At 36.7% G+C, this 22,434-nt stretch overlaps 1 protein-coding gene across 1 annotated transcript in view; it reads left to right on the forward strand.

Moving 5' to 3' along the window:
* Positions 1 to 10,262: 10,262 nt before the first annotated feature.
* Positions 10,263 to 22,434, forward strand: part of LOC102800450 (CUB and sushi domain-containing protein 1-like) — a 54,463-nt gene continuing 42,291 nt past the window's right edge. The window contains exons 1-6 of the mRNA XM_085505556.1: positions 10,263 to 10,284; positions 10,957 to 11,565; positions 11,808 to 11,945; positions 12,771 to 12,944; positions 13,168 to 13,194; positions 13,853 to 14,443. Of these exons, the coding sequence (XP_085361682.1) occupies positions 10,263 to 10,284; positions 10,957 to 11,565; positions 11,808 to 11,945; positions 12,771 to 12,944; positions 13,168 to 13,194; positions 13,853 to 14,443 (1,561 nt within the window). The remainder of the gene's footprint in view (positions 10,285 to 10,956; positions 11,566 to 11,807; positions 11,946 to 12,770; positions 12,945 to 13,167; positions 13,195 to 13,852; positions 14,444 to 22,434) is intronic.

A 22,434-nucleotide genomic window follows, 5' to 3' on the forward strand; every position in this document is an offset into this window, starting at 1 on the left:
TTCAATCAACTGAGTATTACATATGTGTTTATTTCCAGAGGTTGCTGCCAGTGCTTCTGCTAACAGGCTTCAATCAACTGAGTATTACATATGTGTTTATTTCCAGAGGTTGCTGCCAGTGCTTCTGCTAACTGACTTCAATCAACTGAGTATTACATATGTGTTTATTTCCAGGGGTTGCTGCCAGTGCTTCTGCTAACTGACTTCAATCAACTGAGTATTACATATGTGTTTATTTCCAGAGGTTGCTGCCAGTGCTTCTGCTAACTGACTTCAATCAACTGAGTATTACATATGTGTTTATTTCCAGAGGTTGCTGCAGGTGCTTCTGCTAACTGGCTTCAATCAACTGAGTATTACATATGTGTTTATTTCCAGAGGTTGCTGCAGGTGCTTCTGCTAACTGGCTTCAATCAACTGAGTATTACATATGTGTTTATTTCCAGGGGTTTCTGCAGGTGCTTCTGCTAACTGACTTCAATCAACTGAGTATTACATATGTGTTTATTTCCAGGGGTTGCTGCCAGTGCTTCTGCTAACTGGCTTCAATCAACTGAGTATTACATATGTGTTTATTTCCAGGGGTTGCTGCAGGGCTTCTGCTAACTGACTTCAATCAACTGAGTATTACATATGTGTTTATTTCCAGGGGTTGCTGCAGGTGCTTCTGCTAACTGGCTTCAATCAACTGAGTATTACATATGTGTTTATTTCCAGGGGTTGCTGCAGGTGCTTCTGCTAACTGGCTTCAATCAACTGAGTATTACATATGTGTTTATTTCCAGGGGTTGCTGCAGGTGCTTCTGTTAACTGGCTACAATCAACTGAGTATTACATATGTGTTTATTTCCAGGGGTTGCTGCAGGGCTTCTGCTAACTGGCATCAATCAACTGAGTATTACATACGTGTTTATTTCCAGAAGTTGCTGCAGGTGCTTCTTTCTAACTGGCTTCAATCAACTGAGTATTACATACGTGTTTATTTCCAGAAGTATGCTGCAGGTGCTTCTGCTAACTGACTTCAATCAACTGAGTATTACATACGTGTTTATTTCCAGAAGTTGCTGCAGGTGCTTCTTTCTAACTGGCTTCAATCAACTGAGTATTACATACGTGTTTATTTCCAGAAGTATGCTGCAGGTGCTTCTGCTAACTGACTTCAATCAACTGAGTATTACATATGTGTTTATTTCCAGGGGTTGCTGCCAGTGCTTCTGCTAACAGGCTTCAATCAACTGAGTATTACATACGTGTTTATTTCCAGAAGTATGCTGCAGGTGCTTCTGCTAACTGACTTCAATCAACTGAGTATTACATATGTGTTTATTTCCAGGGGTTGCTGCCAGTGCTTCTGCTAACAGGCTTCAATCAACTGAGTATTACATATGTGTTTATTTTCCGGGTGTTGCTGCCAGTGCTTCTGCTAACTGGCTTCAATCAACTGAGTATTACATATGTGTTTATTTCCAGAGGTTGCTGCCAGTGCTTCTGCTAACTGACTTCAATCAACTGAGTATTACATATGTGTTTATTTCCAGGGGTTGCTGCCAGTGCTTCTGCTAACTGACTTCAATCAACTGAGTATTACATACGTGTTTATTTCCAGAAGTATGCTGCAGGTGCTTCTGCTAACTGACTTCAATCAACTGAGTATTACATATGTGTTTATTTCCAGGGGTTGCTGCCAGTGCTTCTGCTAACAGGCTTCAATCAACTGAGTATTACATATGTGTTTATTTTCCGGGGGTTGCTGCCAGTGCTTCTGCTAACTGACTTCAATCAACTGAGTATTACATATGTGTTTATTTCCAGAGGTTGCTGCCAGTGCTTCTGCTAACTGACTTCAATCAACTGAGTATTACATATGTGTTTATTTCCAGGGGTTGCTGCCAGTGCTTCTGCTAACTGACTTCAATCAACTGAGTATTACATATGTGTTTATTTCCAGAGGTTGCTGCCAGTGCTTCTGCTAACAGGCTTCAATCAACTGAGTATTACATATGTGTTTATTTCCAGAGGTTGCTGCCAGTGCTTCTGCTAACTGACTTCAATCAACTGAGTATTACATATGTGTTTATTTCCAGGGGTTGCTGCCAGTGCTTCTGCTAACTGACTTCAATCAACTGAGTATTACATATGTGTTTATTTCCAGGGGTTGCTGCCAGTGCTTCTGCTAACTGGCTACAATCAACTGAGTATTACATATGTGTTTATTTTCCGGGGGTTGCTGCCAGTGCTTCTGCTAACTGACTTCAATCAACTGAGTATTACATATGTGTTTATTTCCAGGGGTTGCTGCCAGTGCCTCTGGTAACTGGCTTCAATCAACTGAATATTACATATGTGTTTATTTCCAGGGGTTGCTGCCAGTGCTTCTGCTAACAGGCTTCAATCAACTGAGTATTACATATGTGTTTATTTTCCGGGGGTTGCTGCCAGTGCTTCTGCTAACTGGCTTCAATCAACTGAGTATTACATATGTGTTTATTTCCAGAGGTTGCTGCCAGTGCTTCTGCTAACTGACTTCAATCAACTGAGTATTACATATGTGTTTATTTCCAGGGGTTGCTGCCAGTGCTTCTGCTAACTGACTTCAATCAACTGAGTATTACATACGTGTTTATTTCCAGAAGTATGCTGCAGGTGCTTCTGCTAACTGACTTCAATCAACTGAGTATTACATATGTGTTAATTTCCAGGGGTTGCTGCCAGTGCTTCTGCTAACAGGCTTCAATCAACTGAGTATTACATATGTGTTTATTTTCCGGGGGTTGCTGCCAGTGCTTCTGCTAACTGACTTCAATCAACTGAGTATTACATATGTGTTTATTTCCAGAGGTTGCTGCCAGTGCTTCTGCTAACTGACTTCAATCAACTGAGTATTACATATGTGTTTATTTCCAGGGGTTGCTGCCAGTGCTTCTGCTAACTGACTTCAATCAACTGAGTATTACATATGTGTTTATTTCCAGAGGTTGCTGCCAGTGCTTCTGCTAACAGGCTTCAATCAACTGAGTATTACATATGTGTTTATTTCCAGAGGTTGCTGCCAGTGCTTCTGCTAACTGACTTCAATCAACTGAGTATTACATATGTGTTTATTTCCAGGGGTTGCTGCCAGTGCTTCTGCTAACTGACTTCAATCAACTGAGTATTACATATGTGTTTATTTCCAGAGGTTGCTGCCAGTGCTTCTGCTAACTGACTTCAATCAACTGAGTATTACATATGTGTTTATTTCCAGAGGTTGCTGCCAGTGCTTCTGCTAACTGACTTCAATCAACTGAGTATTACATATGTGTTTATTTCCAGAGGTTGCTGCAGGTGCTTCTGCTAACTGACTTCAATCAACTGAGTATTACATATGTGTTTATTTCCAGGGGTTGCTGCCAGTGCTTCTGCTAACTGACTTCAATCAACTGAGTATTACATATGTGTTTATTTCCAGAGGTTGCTGCAGGTGCTTCTGCTAACTGACTTCAATCAACTGAGTATTACATATGTGTTTATTTCCAGGGGTTGCTGCCAGTGCTTCTGCTAACTGGCTACAATCAACTGAGTATTACATATGTGTTTATTTTCCGGGGGTTGCTGCCAGTGCTTCTGCTAACTGACTTCAATCAACTGAGTATTACATATGTGTTTATTTCCAGGGGTTGCTGCCAGTGCCTCTGGTAACTGGCTTCAATCAACTGAATATTACATATGTGTTTATTTCCAGGGGTTGCTGCCAGTGCTTCTGCTAACAGGCTTCAATCAACTGAGTATTACATATGTGTTTATTTTCCGGGGGTTGCTGCCAGTGCTTCTGCTAACTGGCTTCAATCAACTGAGTATTACATATGTGTTTATTTCCAGAGGTTGCTGCCAGTGCTTCTGCTAACTGACTTCAATCAACTGAGTATTACATATGTGTTTATTTCCAGGGGTTGCTGCCAGTGCTTCTGCTAACTGACTTCAATCAACTGAGTATTACATACGTGTTTATTTCCAGAAGTATGCTGCAGGTGCTTCTGCTAACTGACTTCAATCAACTGAGTATTACATATGTGTTAATTTCCAGGGGTTGCTGCCAGTGCTTCTGCTAACAGGCTTCAATCAACTGAGTATTACATATGTGTTTATTTTCCGGGGGTTGCTGCCAGTGCTTCTGCTAACTGACTTCAATCAACTGAGTATTACATATGTGTTTATTTCCAGAGGTTGCTGCCAGTGCTTCTGCTAACTGACTTCAATCAACTGAGTATTACATATGTGTTTATTTCCAGGGGTTGCTGCCAGTGCTTCTGCTAACTGACTTCAATCAACTGAGTATTACATATGTGTTTATTTCCAGAGGTTGCTGCCAGTGCTTCTGCTAACAGGCTTCAATCAACTGAGTATTACATATGTGTTTATTTCCAGAGGTTGCTGCCAGTGCTTCTGCTAACTGACTTCAATCAACTGAGTATTACATATGTGTTTATTTCCAGGGGTTGCTGCCAGTGCTTCTGCTAACTGACTTCAATCAACTGAGTATTACATATGTGTTTATTTCCAGAGGTTGCTGCCAGTGCTTCTGCTAACTGACTTCAATCAACTGAGTATTACATATGTGTTTATTTCCAGAGGTTGCTGCCAGTGCTTCTGCTAACTGACTTCAATCAACTGAGTATTACATATGTGTTTATTTCCAGAGGTTGCTGCAGGTGCTTCTGCTAACTGACTTCAATCAACTGAGTATTACATATGTGTTTATTTCCAGGGGTTGCTGCCAGTGCTTCTGCTAACTGGCTACAATCAACTGAGTATTACATATGTGTTTATTTTCCGGGGGTTGCTGCCAGTGCTTCTGCTAACTGACTTCAATCAACTGAGTATTACATATGTGTTTATTTCCAGGGGTTGCTGCCAGTGCCTCTGGTAACTGGCTTCAATCAACTGAATATTACATATGTGTTTATTTCCAGGGGTTGCTGCCAGTGCTTCTGCTAACTGGCTTCAATCAACTGAGTATTACATATGTGTTTATTTCCAGGGGTTGCTGCCAGTGCCTCTGGTAACTGGCTTCAATCAACTGAATATTACATATGTGTTTATTTCCAGGGGTTGCTGCAGGGCTTCTGCTAACTGACTTCAATCAACTGAGTATTACATATGTGTTTATTTCCAGGGGTTGCTGCAGGTGCTTCTGCTAACTGGCTTCAATCAACTGAGTATTACATATGTGTTTATTTCCAGGGGTTGCTGCAGGTGCTTCTGCTAACTGGCTTCAATCAACTGAGTATTACATATGTGTTTATTTCCAGGGGTTGCTGCAGGTGCTTCTGTTAACTGGCTACAATCAACTGAGTTTTACATATGTGTTTATTTCCAGGGGTTGCTGCAGGGCTTCTGCTAACTGGCATCAATCAACTGAGTATTACATACGTGTTTATTTCCAGAAGTTGCTGCAGGTGCTTCTTTCTAACTGGCTTCAATCAACTGAGTATTACATACGTGTTTATTTCCAGAAGTATGCTGCAGGTGCTTCTGCTAACTGACTTCAATCAACTGAGTATTACATACGTGTTTATTTCCAGAAGTTGCTGCAGGTGCTTCTTTCTAACTGGCTTCAATCAACTGAGTATTACATACGTGTTTATTTCCAGAAGTATGCTGCAGGTGCTTCTGCTAACTGACTTCAATCAACTGAGTATTACATATGTGTTTATTTCCAGGGGTTGCTGCCAGTGCTTCTGCTAACAGGCTTCAATCAACTGAGTATTACATACGTGTTTATTTCCAGAAGTATGCTGCAGGTGCTTCTGCTAACTGACTTCAATCAACTGAGTATTACATATGTGTTTATTTCCAGGGGTTGCTGCCAGTGCTTCTGCTAACAGGCTTCAATCAACTGAGTATTACATATGTGTTTATTTTCCGGGTGTTGCTGCCAGTGCTTCTGCTAACTGGCTTCAATCAACTGAGTATTACATATGTGTTTATTTCCAGAGGTTGCTGCCAGTGCTTCTGCTAACTGACTTCAATCAACTGAGTATTACATATGTGTTTATTTCCAGGGGTTGCTGCCAGTGCTTCTGCTAACTGACTTCAATCAACTGAGTATTACATACGTGTTTATTTCCAGAAGTATGCTGCAGGTGCTTCTGCTAACTGACTTCAATCAACTGAGTATTACATATGTGTTTATTTCCAGGGGTTGCTGCCAGTGCTTCTGCTAACAGGCTTCAATCAACTGAGTATTACATATGTGTTTATTTTCCGGGGGTTGCTGCCAGTGCTTCTGCTAACTGACTTCAATCAACTGAGTATTACATATGTGTTTATTTCCAGAGGTTGCTGCCAGTGCTTCTGCTAACTGACTTCAATCAACTGAGTATTACATATGTGTTTATTTCCAGGGGTTGCTGCCAGTGCTTCTGCTAACTGACTTCAATCAACTGAGTATTACATATGTGTTTATTTCCAGAGGTTGCTGCCAGTGCTTCTGCTAACAGGCTTCAATCAACTGAGTATTACATATGTGTTTATTTCCAGAGGTTGCTGCCAGTGCTTCTGCTAACTGACTTCAATCAACTGAGTATTACATATGTGTTTATTTCCAGGGGTTGCTGCCAGTGCTTCTGCTAACTGACTTCAATCAACTGAGTATTACATATGTGTTTATTTCCAGAGGTTGCTGCCAGTGCTTCTGCTAACTGACTTCAATCAACTGAGTATTACATATGTGTTTATTTCCAGAGGTTGCTGCCAGTGCTTCTGCTAACTGACTTCAATCAACTGAGTATTACATATGTGTTTATTTCCAGAGGTTGCTGCAGGTGCTTCTGCTAACTGACTTCAATCAACTGAGTATTACATATGTGTTTATTTCCAGGGGTTGCTGCCAGTGCTTCTGCTAACTGGCTACAATCAACTGAGTATTACATATGTGTTTATTTTCCGGGGGTTGCTGCCAGTGCTTCTGCTAACTGACTTCAATCAACTGAGTATTACATATGTGTTTATTTCCAGGGGTTGCTGCCAGTGCCTCTGGTAACTGGCTTCAATCAACTGAATATTACATATGTGTTTATTTCCAGGGGTTGCTGCCAGTGCTTCTGCTAACAGGCTTCAATCAACTGAGTATTACATATGTGTTTATTTTCCGGGGGTTGCTGCCAGTGCTTCTGCTAACTGGCTTCAATCAACTGAGTATTACATATGTGTTTATTTCCAGAGGTTGCTGCCAGTGCTTCTGCTAACTGACTTCAATCAACTGAGTATTACATATGTGTTTATTTCCAGGGGTTGCTGCCAGTGCTTCTGCTAACTGACTTCAATCAACTGAGTATTACATACGTGTTTATTTCCAGAAGTATGCTGCAGGTGCTTCTGCTAACTGACTTCAATCAACTGAGTATTACATATGTGTTAATTTCCAGGGGTTGCTGCCAGTGCTTCTGCTAACAGGCTTCAATCAACTGAGTATTACATATGTGTTTATTTTCCGGGGGTTGCTGCCAGTGCTTCTGCTAACTGACTTCAATCAACTGAGTATTACATATGTGTTTATTTCCAGAGGTTGCTGCCAGTGCTTCTGCTAACTGACTTCAATCAACTGAGTATTACATATGTGTTTATTTCCAGGGGTTGCTGCCAGTGCTTCTGCTAACTGACTTCAATCAACTGAGTATTACATATGTGTTTATTTCCAGAGGTTGCTGCCAGTGCTTCTGCTAACAGGCTTCAATCAACTGAGTATTACATATGTGTTTATTTCCAGAGGTTGCTGCCAGTGCTTCTGCTAACTGACTTCAATCAACTGAGTATTACATATGTGTTTATTTCCAGGGGTTGCTGCCAGTGCTTCTGCTAACTGACTTCAATCAACTGAGTATTACATATGTGTTTATTTCCAGAGGTTGCTGCCAGTGCTTCTGCTAACTGACTTCAATCAACTGAGTATTACATATGTGTTTATTTCCAGAGGTTGCTGCCAGTGCTTCTGCTAACTGACTTCAATCAACTGAGTATTACATATGTGTTTATTTCCAGAGGTTGCTGCAGGTGCTTCTGCTAACTGACTTCAATCAACTGAGTATTACATATGTGTTTATTTCCAGGGGTTGCTGCCAGTGCTTCTGCTAACTGGCTACAATCAACTGAGTATTACATATGTGTTTATTTTCCGGGGGTTGCTGCCAGTGCTTCTGCTAACTGACTTCAATCAACTGAGTATTACATATGTGTTTATTTCCAGGGGTTGCTGCCAGTGCCTCTGGTAACTGGCTTCAATCAACTGAATATTACATATGTGTTTATTTCCAGGGGTTGCTGCCAGTGCTTCTGCTAACTGGCTTCAATCAACTGAGTATTACATATGTGTTTATTTCCAGGGGTTGCTGCCAGTGCCTCTGGTAACTGGCTTCAATCAACTGAATATTACATATGTGTTTATTTCCAGGGGTTGCTGCCAGTGCTTCTGCTAACTGGCTTCAATCAACTGAGTATTACAGCTATGCTGCAATAAGCGACGTCAAGGTCTTTCACCAACTGCTGACTTCATCACAAATTGAGGAATTGTACAGCTGTGAAGCTGACAGTAAGTACAAATAGTTCATAGTTCAGTCAATGTTATCCTGTCCATACATCGTGTATGCAGAATAATTCAGGAATATATATATCTTTGTTTAACATCTTTTATCAAATATCCTAACCACACATTATAAATGGCAAGTGAATGTATTTGGTAGCGCATATAAGACCTTTCTGGTGAGAATTAGCATATTAGGTAGGAGATAATAACCGGGCGTAATTAGCATATTAGGTAGGAGATAATAACCGGGCGTAATAGAGAGAAATATACTACGAAATAGCTCTTTATGTCACGTTTTTTTAGCAAATACCAAATAGTGACTTATATAGTGTGTAAATTTCCAATTATCCCATCGTTTCTTAGATTATACTACGAAGAGCCATGTTTTTTAAACACCTACTAGTGTGATAATCATAAATACATTTCCAATTAGATTTGGGATTTTATTTGTGTAAACTGACATTCTAATATATTTGAGGGGTCACATTTTACCCGCAGTGTAGTGCGCGTTTTAGATTTCGTATTCAAAGTCCATGACTAAAACGCACATGACGTAGATGGAAGAAGAAATGTTACTATATTTCAACGAACTAGCGACAATGCCGATCATGCACCATTTTCGCACATGAATTTCTGAACATTCTTGACAAGATGTTTTTATATCCTATATGCCCTTTGTTATTTAGCCGGTAATTCTAATCCGATTCGACCAACTTTTATAAGTCAAAGGAATGATCTCTTTAGCTAAATAATGGAACAATATAACGTTGTACAATACGGTAACAAGTTGTCACTAATATATACATTGTTCACTGGGTTAGCTATGTTAATGAGCTACTAATGCATACGTTGTTTTTTCACTGCATCGTGGATTGTAGTCACTTCAGGTAATTATACAAGTCTCTTCGTCTATGGTATACATAATAAACATTTAAGAACACATTTACAATGTATAATAACCATACTAACATTTAAATAGTTAGGAATGTCTGCACGTCACAATTTGACAAATAAACATCACAAATTTACTTATTAACATAACAATTTATTTAATTATAACATCACAGATTTGCTAATTAACATAACAATTTGACTAATTAACATCACGTTTATTTGAATCTTGAATTAGTTGATTGTCTTGACCCCGGGAGTCCAGACAATGGATACCAAGTCGGCGTGTCCTCATTCGTCCACGGATCTACTGTGGAGTTTAAATGTGACTTGGGGTACGAACTTATTGGTGTTTCTCAGCTCACCTGCTCGAACAGAAAGTGGGATACTGAACTTCCACAGTGTCAAGGTAAAATGCATATATTATGTTAGCGTCATTTTAAAGAAACATTTCAGTGGCTACAAACATCATGTGCCCACTGATGTGTTAACATACCGACGATTTGCCATGAGTGCACAGCATATTGTGTATAATATGTATAATAATGATACAGGTTATATAATCTATGGAAATATATGTACTTTCGCTAAAGTAATTGTAATTTGCATGCACATATATTAATATAAAATGTTTGATTTATATAGTGTGTATGGCTTGCATATTATTAGACTTTATATAACATAAAAACACGCATTTTTCACGGGATGTAACGTGAGTCATGTGTGTATAATGTTTTATTTCAAATTGAATACATGTTATTATTGACGTGTTAGTATTATCTTGATCGCAGGACAGCAGAAAGATGGCATTATGGCATTTGCAAACAGTGGAGGTAATGTTTTACACATTAATAATTACAGAAAATCTAAACAACATCATTGTACGACACATTTGTACTATATAATATTTGTTCGTGTAAATGTATACAAAACTACTTATCTATCGAGGGGTAATTAAACTTTTATTCATTACATTAATTGAAACTTAAGTAATTGAACTAAACCGAACTGTGACGTCAATGAATAGAAACAAAAATATGTTTGTATTCACATTATTCCGTATTTCACTATGTACAATGCAGATTACATATATTCCGATTTTACGTTAATTCATTCAACATTAATTCTTTCACGATTTGTCTTTGTTTTGTGTATATTTTTTCAATTATCTTATAATGCCATTAATTATCTTGTATATCTATCAGAATTATGCACACTGTATGATATGAGAATGAAATTTTATTATAATATAATGTCCGATAAATCAATTGAGTTACAGAGTCTTAACAGTCTAGAATTCCAGAATTGCGCATTTAACCTGAATATATGCGCGTTTCAGAATTATGTCCATTTTCGTGTTGTGTGTCATAAAATGAAGACTGTGGAAAAGGACTCTAATTTCGAACAGATGTGGCAATCTGATGTATAACCGTCACGAGAACACCTTGTAGTTTCTGGTAATTAAAATATAAAATCATAAACAGTTGTATGTTCCTTATATATAGGTTTTGTTCCTGATTATTATTGGGATTTAAGTGGTAAATGTAGCATCAACGACAACGACCCAACATTGTGTAGTTTTAGCTGTGCTGACGGTAAAGTGTACTCTGTTGTTGGTGATCTCAACGGCGAGCTATTCACATCGCAGGCGGCTCTGACAGAAGCGCCAACCAACTCACCTCATCGATGTGCTTACCAGTCTAATGGTGATTCAGTTGTCAACTTTGGTAACTTTGAAGGCGAGTGTCTGAGTCGCATTGCTGACTGCCCTGGGACGACAAAGGGAATAAGTATATCTGTTTGGTTGAAAATTAACCAAGCTTTGAACACAGGAGAGCGTTATTATTTCTCATCTGGCGCCCATTCAAGGAGTGGTCGTGGTGTGGCGCTTTTCTCTGATTCCAATTCCGATATTGATTTACGTTTTCAAGTCAACGAGGATGCGATCAACTTTCCATGGTTCGTCGACATACCATTTCCTGACAATGTATGGTTTCATGCCGTGTTTACATTTGTTCAATACACTCGTCTTGTAGCATATATTGATGGCGTAGAAGTTGCCAGATCAGAGACTCCCGATACGTCTACATTTCTTCTATCGTGGCAGTATAAATGTAAGTCGCATTATATCAGTCTACATTGTGTAAATGTTTTAACGCTCTAAATTTGCCATACTACACAACAAACGGTCATATGACATTACAGTATACCACGTATCAGTGTTCAGTCCTAAAAAAGTATTTAGTTTTCAAATTAAAATTCTATTTGCTCTTAATAGCGTTTGTGCTCAATCTGTCTTTTTTCTGAGATGAAAAAAGGAGATGCATTTGGAATAACATCATTCTGTTACCCGCAGATTTTGGCCTCATGTCAGACACCAGTGATTTCATGGTGAATACTATATCTGGCTATGCTGCAATTAGCGACCTGAAATTATTTTACCGAGAATTTACATCAGATGAGGTTCAAAGGTTACACTCGGCAGAAACTGGTGGTATGTATACAACACAGTGTTTATAGGGAACTAATCAGCTTCTAAGCGGACGAGGGCGCTATTAAAGTCTTTAAATGTTCAATTATATTTCCATAATTATAGATTTGTTTTCAATGCAAATATTCACACTGATGTACATGTATCGAGTATGCCTCAACGATAAATCAAGAAATTGTGGTCTATACGCATGGGTAGAAAGCTTTCATCTGTTTTGAAATCGACCTAACTACATTTACGTATGTACGTAGAGTCGAAAACAACACCAATTGTCGGCTTTAATCTGAATACATCACATTATCAGGAAATAGTTTAGGATAGTATAGAAAACATGTAAGATGCGTCTACTCAGTTCCCCCAACTGAAATGACAGTGCGTACATCTAAGTATAAACATTGCTTTTCCACAAATCTTTGTCATAAGCCACCTCGATCAGCTCTTTACTACTGTTATCCGTCCATGCCCTCGGATTTTCCCCAATCCAATCCAATTCTTTCCATTATTGTTCTTATCAAAGTATTTCTTTTTCTATATTGGTGACCGAACTACTCCAACTTGTTTTTCCTCCTAATATCCACCAATCTCTGTCGCATATATTTCTTTGATCATCTTCATTATATACTACGCCTATGGTAAACCCAGTAGTCGTCTGTAGTTTTTATTTGAAAAGCTCTAAGTATCTTCACAAGCGTAAGTAATGCTGATATCACAATAACCTGCACGTCTTATGTAACCTTGTTCTTCCCATTCCATACTTATTACAGATGTGCCAAGTTTTGTCTTTTTCCAATATCCCCATAATATAGTCAAGATTTATTTATTTCGCAGGATTTGATTGTATTGATCCTGGAGTACCAAGTAATGGCATGCAAGTTGGAATTCCATCTTTACGAAATGGTACCAGTGTTATGTTCACATGTGATACAGGGTACACACTGGAAGGGACTGACGTAATAACTTGTATAGAGGGCGTATGGTTAGACAACATTCCTGTCTGCACAGGTATAATTGTAAATGATAAACAAAAACCTGGAAGAACTTGAGATGACACGATTGTTTACATTTGTCGATAATGATGCACACACGACATCATTTATGAATATGTGTTTGTATTTGACTTAGTTTCGTATTATAAATAGGTAAGACATGCATTACATATCTCAATGAAACTATATACTTAAAACCCCAAAATAATGAGTTCATTTCATTTTCAATTATATTACAGTTGGACTAACATTTGCTCAATGCGCAGGTGCGTATCATTAATTCAGTGGTTCTACACAGTGGCATGCTCGTTATCAGTGCAGTAATTGTATACAGAAACATGGTCTTTATGAGTTCAGTGGGGTTGTACGTGCGAGACCTCGTCAATCAGGGGCGGATCCAGCAAAATGTATTGGGGGGTCTAGGCCTACAGGTCGAATACACGGGGCCGTGCGATTCGGACGATGTTATGCGTAATCCAGATGCATTTTCATGCGTTTGGAGGGGTCCATGGCCCCCTGTCCCCCTCTCTGGATCCGCCACTGTCGTCAATCATTCAGCGATTGTGCACAGGGACATGGTTGTCATATCAAAACAGTGTACAATTTACAGTATGTTTTAAAATCGTGACCCGAATCTGGGAAGTTTACACGAATTGGCTCCAATCAAAAACTATTTTTGAAAGGGGGGGGGGGGTAATCGATGAGAATAGTGACATTGTAAAATATTTATAACAGAACATAAATGTCAATAGCAATATAATTCAACGACAAAACAACCTTAAACAACACTCATGAAACTACAATTTGATTTACCTTGAAAGGTTTCCATTATAAAATCCAAGTAAAGTGGACTTATCCTGCCATATAATTCATGATAATGTTCGAAGGAAATGAACATGAATATATTATACATGTTTTGTTTAGGTTTACAACCCGATTACTACTGGGATATGAGTGGCAAGTGTACAAGCGATGACGCTGAACCTATGACGTGTGTAACAGGTTGCAATGATAATGTTATCTATGGAAATATTGGGGGACAGGTAGGGACAGCGAGGCTTTCACAATCAGTGCTCACAGACGCCCCTACCAATTCTCCTCATCAGTGTGCTATTAGTTTCGCCGGTGACAACAATGTTCTTTTTGAATCTTTCGAAACCGATTGTATCTCTCGTATTGACCTTTGCCCTGATGGCATTACGCTCAGTATGTGGTTAAAGATAGACAAATCTTCCAATACCGGTACCAGATCCCATTTTACTTCCGGTGGCCAGACTTTAGTCGGTCGTGGTCTCTATGTATACACGGATTCCACTGTGAGCCCCTTGTACTTCAGAGCCCAGTCTGGCACCAATGTATGGGTGGTATCTGCGGAGTATCCAGACAACCAATGGTTCCAGGCAGTCTTCACTTTTAAGATAGATGACGTAATTACAATTTACATCGATGGATCACATGAAAGTAGTCATCACTATGCCACAGTTGATCCCTATGCAACATCCAACTCAGAAACAGGTAAATATTTTTTAATGTAGTATTTTACCATTAACTCTAAATTAATTATATTTCGGATACAAAATTAAACATTCTGTTTACAATTTCTTTCTGAATAAATAACACGCTGACAATATAATGTTGACTTACAAAATACACATTACAAGTTGTGTCATAAACTGTATTGTTGTTAGCAAATAAAGCTAATTGTTCATTAACATGTTTGACGCACACCTATATATTTCTACGTTTGTCGAAGTAATATACAACGTGTAATGATAATCCTAACATACCTATATATTTCTATGTTTGCCGAAGTAATATACAGCGTGTAATGATAATCCTAGCACACCCATATATTTCTACGTTTATCGAAGTAATATACAGCGTGTAATGATAATCCTAACACAACTTTATATTTCGACGTTTGTCGAAGTAATATACAGCGTGTAATGATAATCCTAGCGCACCTATATATTTCTACGTTTGTCGAAGTAATATACAGCGTGTAATGATAATCCTAGCACACCTATATATTTCTACGTTTGCCGAAGTAATATACAGCGTGTAATGATAATCCTAACACAACTTTATATTTCTACGTTTGTCGAAGTAATATACAGCGTGTAATGATAATCCTAACATACCTATATATTTCTATGTTTGCCGAAGTAATATACAGCGTGTAATGATAATCCTAGCACACCTATATATTTCTACGTTTATCGAAGTAATATACAGTGTGTAATGATAATCCTAACATGCCTATATATTTCTATGTTTGCCGAAGTAATATACAGCGTGTAATGACAATCCTAGCATACCTATATATTTCTACGTTTATCGAAGTAATATACAGCGTGTATTGATAATCCTAGCATACCTATATATTTCTACGTTTATCGAAGTAATATACAGCGTGTAATGATAATCCTAACATACCTATATATTTCTATGTTTGCCGAAGTAATATACAGCGTGTAATGATAATCCTAGCACACCTATATATTTCTACGTTTATCGAAGTAATATACAGTGTGTAATGATAATCCTAACATATCTATATATTTCTACGTTTGCCCAAGTAATATACAGCGTGTAATGTTATCATACCTATACAGTGTAATGATAATCCTAGCACACCTATATATTTCTACGTTTGTCGAAGTAATATACAGCGTGTAATGATAATCCTAACATACCTATATATTTCTACGTTTCCCCAAGTAATATACAGCGTGTAATGATAATCCTAACAAACCTATATATTTCTACGTTTGCCCAAATAATATACAGCGTGTAATGTTATCATACCTATACAGTGTAATGATAATCCTAGCACAACTATATATTTCTACGTTTGTCGAAGTAATATACAGCGTGTGATGATAATCCTAGCACACCTATATATTTCTACGTTTGCCCAAGTAATATACAGCGTGTTATGATAATCCTAACATACCTATATATTTCTACGTTTGCCCAAGTAATATACAGCGTGTTATGATAATCCTAGCACACCTATATATTTCTACGGTTGTCGAAGTAATATACAGCGTGTAATGATAATCCTAGCACACCTATATATTTCTACGGTTGTCGAAGTAATATACAGCGTGTAATGATAATCCTAACATATCTATATAGTACGTTTGTCGAAGTAATATACAGCGTGTAATGATAATCCTAGCACACCTATATATTTCTACGTTTGTCGAAGTAATATACAGCGTGTAATGATAATCATAGCACACCTATATATTTCTACGTTTGTCGAAGTAATATACAGCGTGTAATGATAATCCTAACATACCTATATATTTCTACGTTTGTCGAAGTAATATAGAGCGTGTAATGATAATCCCAACATACCTATATATTTCTACGTTTGTCGAAGTAATATACAGCGAGTGATGATAATCCTAGAACACCTATATATTTCTACGTTTGTCGAAGTAATATACAACGTGTAATGATAATCCTAGCACACCTATATATTTCTACGTTTGTCGAAGTAATATACAGCGTGTAATGACAATCCTAGCACACCTATATATTTATACGTTTGCCCAAGTAATATACAATGTGTAATGATAATCCTAGCACACCTATATATTTATACGTTTGTCGAAGTAATATACAGCGTGTAATGGCAATCCTAGCACACCTATATATTTCTACGTTTGCCCAAGTAATATACAACGTGTGATGATAATCCTACACACCTATATATTTCTACGTTTGTCGAAGTCGTATACAGCGTGTAATGATAATCCTAGCACACCTATATATTTCTACGTTTGTCGAAGTAATATACAGCGTGTAATGATAATCCTAGCACACCTATATATTTCTACGTTTGCCGAAGTAATATACAGCGTGTAATGATAATCCTAACACAACTTTATATTTCTACGTTTGTCGAAGTAATATACAGCGTGTAATGATAATCCTAACATACCTATATATTTCTATGTTTGCCGAAGTAATATACAGCGTGTAATGATAATCCTAGCACACCTATATATTTCTACGTTTATCGAAGTAATATACAGTGTGTAATGATAATCCTAACATGCCTATATATTTCTATGTTTGCCGAAGTAATATACAGCGTGTAATGACAATCCTAGCATACCTATATATTTCTACGTTTATCGAAGTAATATACAGCGTGTATTGATAATCCTAGCATACCTATATATTTCTACGTTTATCGAAGTAATATACAGCGTGTAATGATAATCCTAACATACCTATATATTTCTATGTTTGCCGAAGTAATATACAGCGTGTAATGATAATCCTAGCACACCTATATATTTCTACGTTTATCGAAGTAATATACAGTGTGTAATGATAATCCTAACATATCTATATATTTCTACGTTTGCCCAAGTAATATACAGCGTGTAATGTTATCATACCTATACAGTGTAATGATAATCCTAGCACACCTATATATTTCTACGTTTGTCGAAGTAATATACAGCGTGTAATGATAATCCTAACATACCTATATATTTCTACGTTTCCCCAAGTAATATACAGCGTGTAATGATAATCCTAACAAACCTATATATTTCTACGTTTGCCCAAATAATATACAGCGTGTAATGTTATCATACCTATACAGTGTAATGATAATCCTAGCACAACTATATATTTCTACGTTTGTCGAAGTAATATACAGCGTGTGATGATAATCCTAGCACACCTATATATTTCTACGTTTGCCCAAGTAATATACAGCGTGTTATGATAATCCTAACATACCTATATATTTCTACGTTTGCCCAAGTAATATACAGCGTGTTATGATAATCCTAGCACACCTATATATTTCTACGGTTGTCGAAGTAATATACAGCGTGTAATGATAATCCTAGCACACCTATATATTTCTACGGTTGTCGAAGTAATATACAGCGTGTAATGATAATCCTAACATATCTATATAGTACGTTTGTCGAAGTAATATACAGCGTGTAATGATAATCCTAGCACACCTATATATTTCTACGTTTGTCGAAGTAATATACAGCGTGTAATGATAATCATAGCACACCTATATATTTCTACGTTTGTCGAAGTAATATACAGCGTGTAATGATAATCCTAACATACCTATATATTTCAACGTTTGTCGAAGTAATATAGAGCGTGTAATGATAATCCCAACATACCTATATATTTCTACGTTTGTCGAAGTAATATACAGCGAGTGATGATAATCCTAGAACACCTATATATTTCTACGTTTGTCGAAGTAATATACAACGTGTAATGATAATCCTAGCACACCTATATATTTCTACGTTTGTCGAAGTAATATACAGCGTGTAATGACAATCCTAGCACACCTATATATTTATACGTTTGCCCAAGTAATATACAATGTGTAATGATAATCCTAGCACACCTATATATTTATACGTTTGTCGAAGTAATATACAGCGTGTAATGGCAATCCTAGCACACCTATATATTTCTACGTTTGCCCAAGTAATATACAACGTGTGATGATAATCCTACACACCTATATATTTCTACGTTTGTCGAAGTCGTATACAGCGTGTAATGATAATCCTAGCACACCTATATATTTCTACGTTTGCCCAAGTAATATACAGCGTGTTATGATAATCCTAACATACCTATATATTTCTACGTTTGCCCAAGTAATATACAGCGTGTTATGATAATCCTAGCACACCTATATATTTCTACGGTTGTCGAAGTAATATACAGCGTGTAATGATAATCCTAGCACACCTATATATTTCTACGGTTGTCGAAGTAATATACAGCGTGTAATGATAATCCTAACATATCTATATAGTACGTTTGTCGAAGTAATATACAGCGTGTAATGATAATCCTAGCACACCTATATATTTCTACGTTTGTCGAAGTAATATACAGCGTGTAATGATAATCATAGCACACCTATATATTTCTACGTTTGTCGAAGTAATATACAGCGTGTAATGATAATCCTAACATACCTATATATTTCTACGTTTGTCGAAGTAATATAGAGCGTGTAATGATAATCCCAACATACCTATATATTTCTACGTTTGTCGAAGTAATATACAGCGAGTGATGATAATCCTAGAACACCTATATATTTCTACGTTTGTCGAAGTAATATACAACGTGTAATGATAATCCTAGCACACCTATATATTTCTACGTTTGTCGAAGTAATATACAGCGTGTAATGACAATCCTAGCACACCTATATATTTATACGTTTGCCCAAGTAATATACAATGTGTAATGATAATCCTAGCACACCTATATATTTATACGTTTGTCGAAGTAATATACAGCGTGTAATGGCAATCCTAGCACACCTATATATTTCTAAGTTTGCCCAAGTAATATACAGCGTGTAATGATAAACCTAGCACACCTATATATTTTTACGTTTGTCGAAGTAATATACAGCGTGTAATGATAAACCTAGCACACCTATATATTTTTACGTTTGTCGAAGTAATATACAGCGTGTAATGATAATCCTAACATACCTATATATTTCTACGTTTGTCGAAGTAATATACAGCGTGTAATGATAATCCTATCACACCTATATATTTTTACGTTTGTCGAAGTAATATACAGCGTGTAATGATAATCCTAGCACACCTATATATTTTTACGTTTGTCGAAGTAATATACAGCGTGTAATGATAATCCTAGCACACCTATATATTTCTACGTTTGTCGAAGTAATATACAGCGTGTAATGACAATCCTAGCACACCTATATATTTATACGTTTGCCCAAGTAATATACAATGTGTAATGATAATCCTAGCACACCTATATATTTATACGTTTGTCGAAGTAATATACAGCGTGTAATGGCAATCCTAGCACACCTATATATTTCTACGTTTGCCCAAGTAATATACAACGTGTGATGATAATCATAGCACACCTATATATTTCTACGTTTGCCCAAGTAATATACAGCGTGTAATGATAATCCTAACATACATATATATTTCTACGTTTGTCGAAGTCGTATACAGCGTGTAATGATAATCCTAGCACACCTATATATTTCTACGTTTGTCGAAGTAATATACAGCGTGTAATGACAATCCTAACACAACTTTATATTTCTACGTTTGTCGAAGTAATATACAGCGTGTAATGATAATCCTAGCACACCTATATATTTCTACGTTTGTCGAAGTAATATACAGCGTGTAATGATAATCCTAACACAACTTTATATTTCTACGTTTGTCGAAGTAATATACAGCGTGTAATGACAATCCTAACACAACTTTATATTTCTACGTTTGTCGAAGTAATATACAGCGTGTAATGATAATCCTAACACAACTTTATATTTCTACGTTTGTCGAAGTAATATACAGCGTGTAATGATAATCCTAGCACACCTATATATTTCTACGTTTGTCGAAGTAATATACAGCGTGTAATGACAATCCTAACATACCTTTATATTTCTACGTTTGTCGAAGTAATATACAGCGTGTAATGATAATCCTAACATACCTATATATTTCTACGTTTGTCGAAGTAATATACAACGTGTGATGATAATCCTAGCACACCTATATATTTCTACGTTTGCCGAAGTAATATACAGCGTGTAATGATAATCCTAACACAACTTTATATTTCTACGTTTGTCGAAGTAATATACAGCGTGTAATGACAATCCTAACACAACTTTATATTTCTACGTTTGTCGAAGTAATATACAGCGTGTAATGATAATCCTAACACAACTTTATATTTCTACGTTTGTCGAAGTAATATACAGCGTGTAATGATAATCCTAGCACACCTATATATTTCTACGTTTGTCGAAGTAATATACAGCGTGTAATGACAATCCTAACATACCTTTATATTTCTACGTTTGTCGAAGTAATATACAGCGTGTAATGATAATCCTAACATACCTATATATTTCTACGTTTGTCGAAGTAATATACAACGTGTGATGATAATCCTAGCACACCTATATATTTCTACGTTTGCCGAAGTAATATACAGCGTGTAATGATAATCCTAACACAACTTTATATTTCTACGTTTGTCGAAGTAATATACAGCGTGTAATGATAATCCTAACATACCTATATATTTCTACGTTTGTCGAAGTAATATACAACGTGTAATGATAATCCTAGCACACCTATATATTTATACGTTTGCCCAAGTAATATACAACGTGTGATGATAATCCTAGCACACCTATATATTTCTACGTTTGTCGAAGTAATATACAGCGTGTATTGATAATCCTAACACAACTTTATATTTCTACGTTTGTCGAAGTAATATACAGCGTGTAATGATAATCCTAACATACCTATATATTTCTACGTTTGTCGAAGTAATATACAGCGTGTAATGATAATCCTAGCACACCTATATATGTATACGTTTGCCCAAGTAATATACAACGTGTGATGATAATCCTAGCACACCTATATATTTCTACGTTTGCCGAAGTAATATACAGCGTGTAATGATAATCCTAACACAACTTTATATTTCTACGTTTGTCGAAGTAATATACAGCGTGTAATGATAATCCTAACATACCTATATATTTCTACGTTTGTCGAAGTAATATACAACGTGTAATGATAATCCTAGCACACCTATATATTTATACGTTTGCCCAAGTAATATACAACGTGTGATGATAATCATAGCACACCTATATATTTCTACGTTTGCCCAAGTAATATACAGCGTGTAATGATAAACCTAGCACACCTATATATTTCTACGTTTGTCGAAGTAATATACAGCGTGTAATGATAATCCTAGCACACCTATATATTTCTACGTTTGTCGAAGTAATATACAGCGTGTAATGACAATCCTAACATACCTTTATATTTCTACGTTTGTCGAAGTAATATACAGCGTGTAATGATAATCCTAGCACACCTATATATATTTACGTTTGTCGAAGTAATATACAGCGTGTAATGATAATCCTAACATACCTATATATTTCTACGTTTGTCGAAGTCGTATACAGCGTGTAATGATAATCCTAACATACCTATATATTTCTACGTTTGCCGAAGTAATATACAGCGTGTATTGATAATCCTAACACAACTTTATATTTCTACGTTTGTCGAAGTAATATACAGCGTGTAATGATAATCCTAACATACCTATATATTTCTACGTTTGCCGAAGTAATATACAGCGTGTAATGATAATCCTAACACAACTTTATATTTCTACGTTTGTCGAAGTAATATACAGCGTGTAATGATAATCCTAACATACCTATATATTTCTACGTTTGTCGAAGTAATATACAACGTGTAATGATAATCCTAGCACACCTATATATTTCTACGTTTGTCGAAGTAATATACAGCGTGTTATGACAATCCTAACATACCTTTATATTTCTACGTTTGTCGAAGTAATATACAGCGTGTAATGACAATCCTAACATACCTTTATATTTCTACGTTTGTCGA

Source organism: Saccoglossus kowalevskii, chromosome 11 (assembly GCF_978046115.1).
Source record: "Saccoglossus kowalevskii chromosome 11, keSacKowa6.1, whole genome shotgun sequence".
Lineage (NCBI taxonomy): Eukaryota > Metazoa > Hemichordata > Enteropneusta > Harrimaniidae > Saccoglossus > Saccoglossus kowalevskii.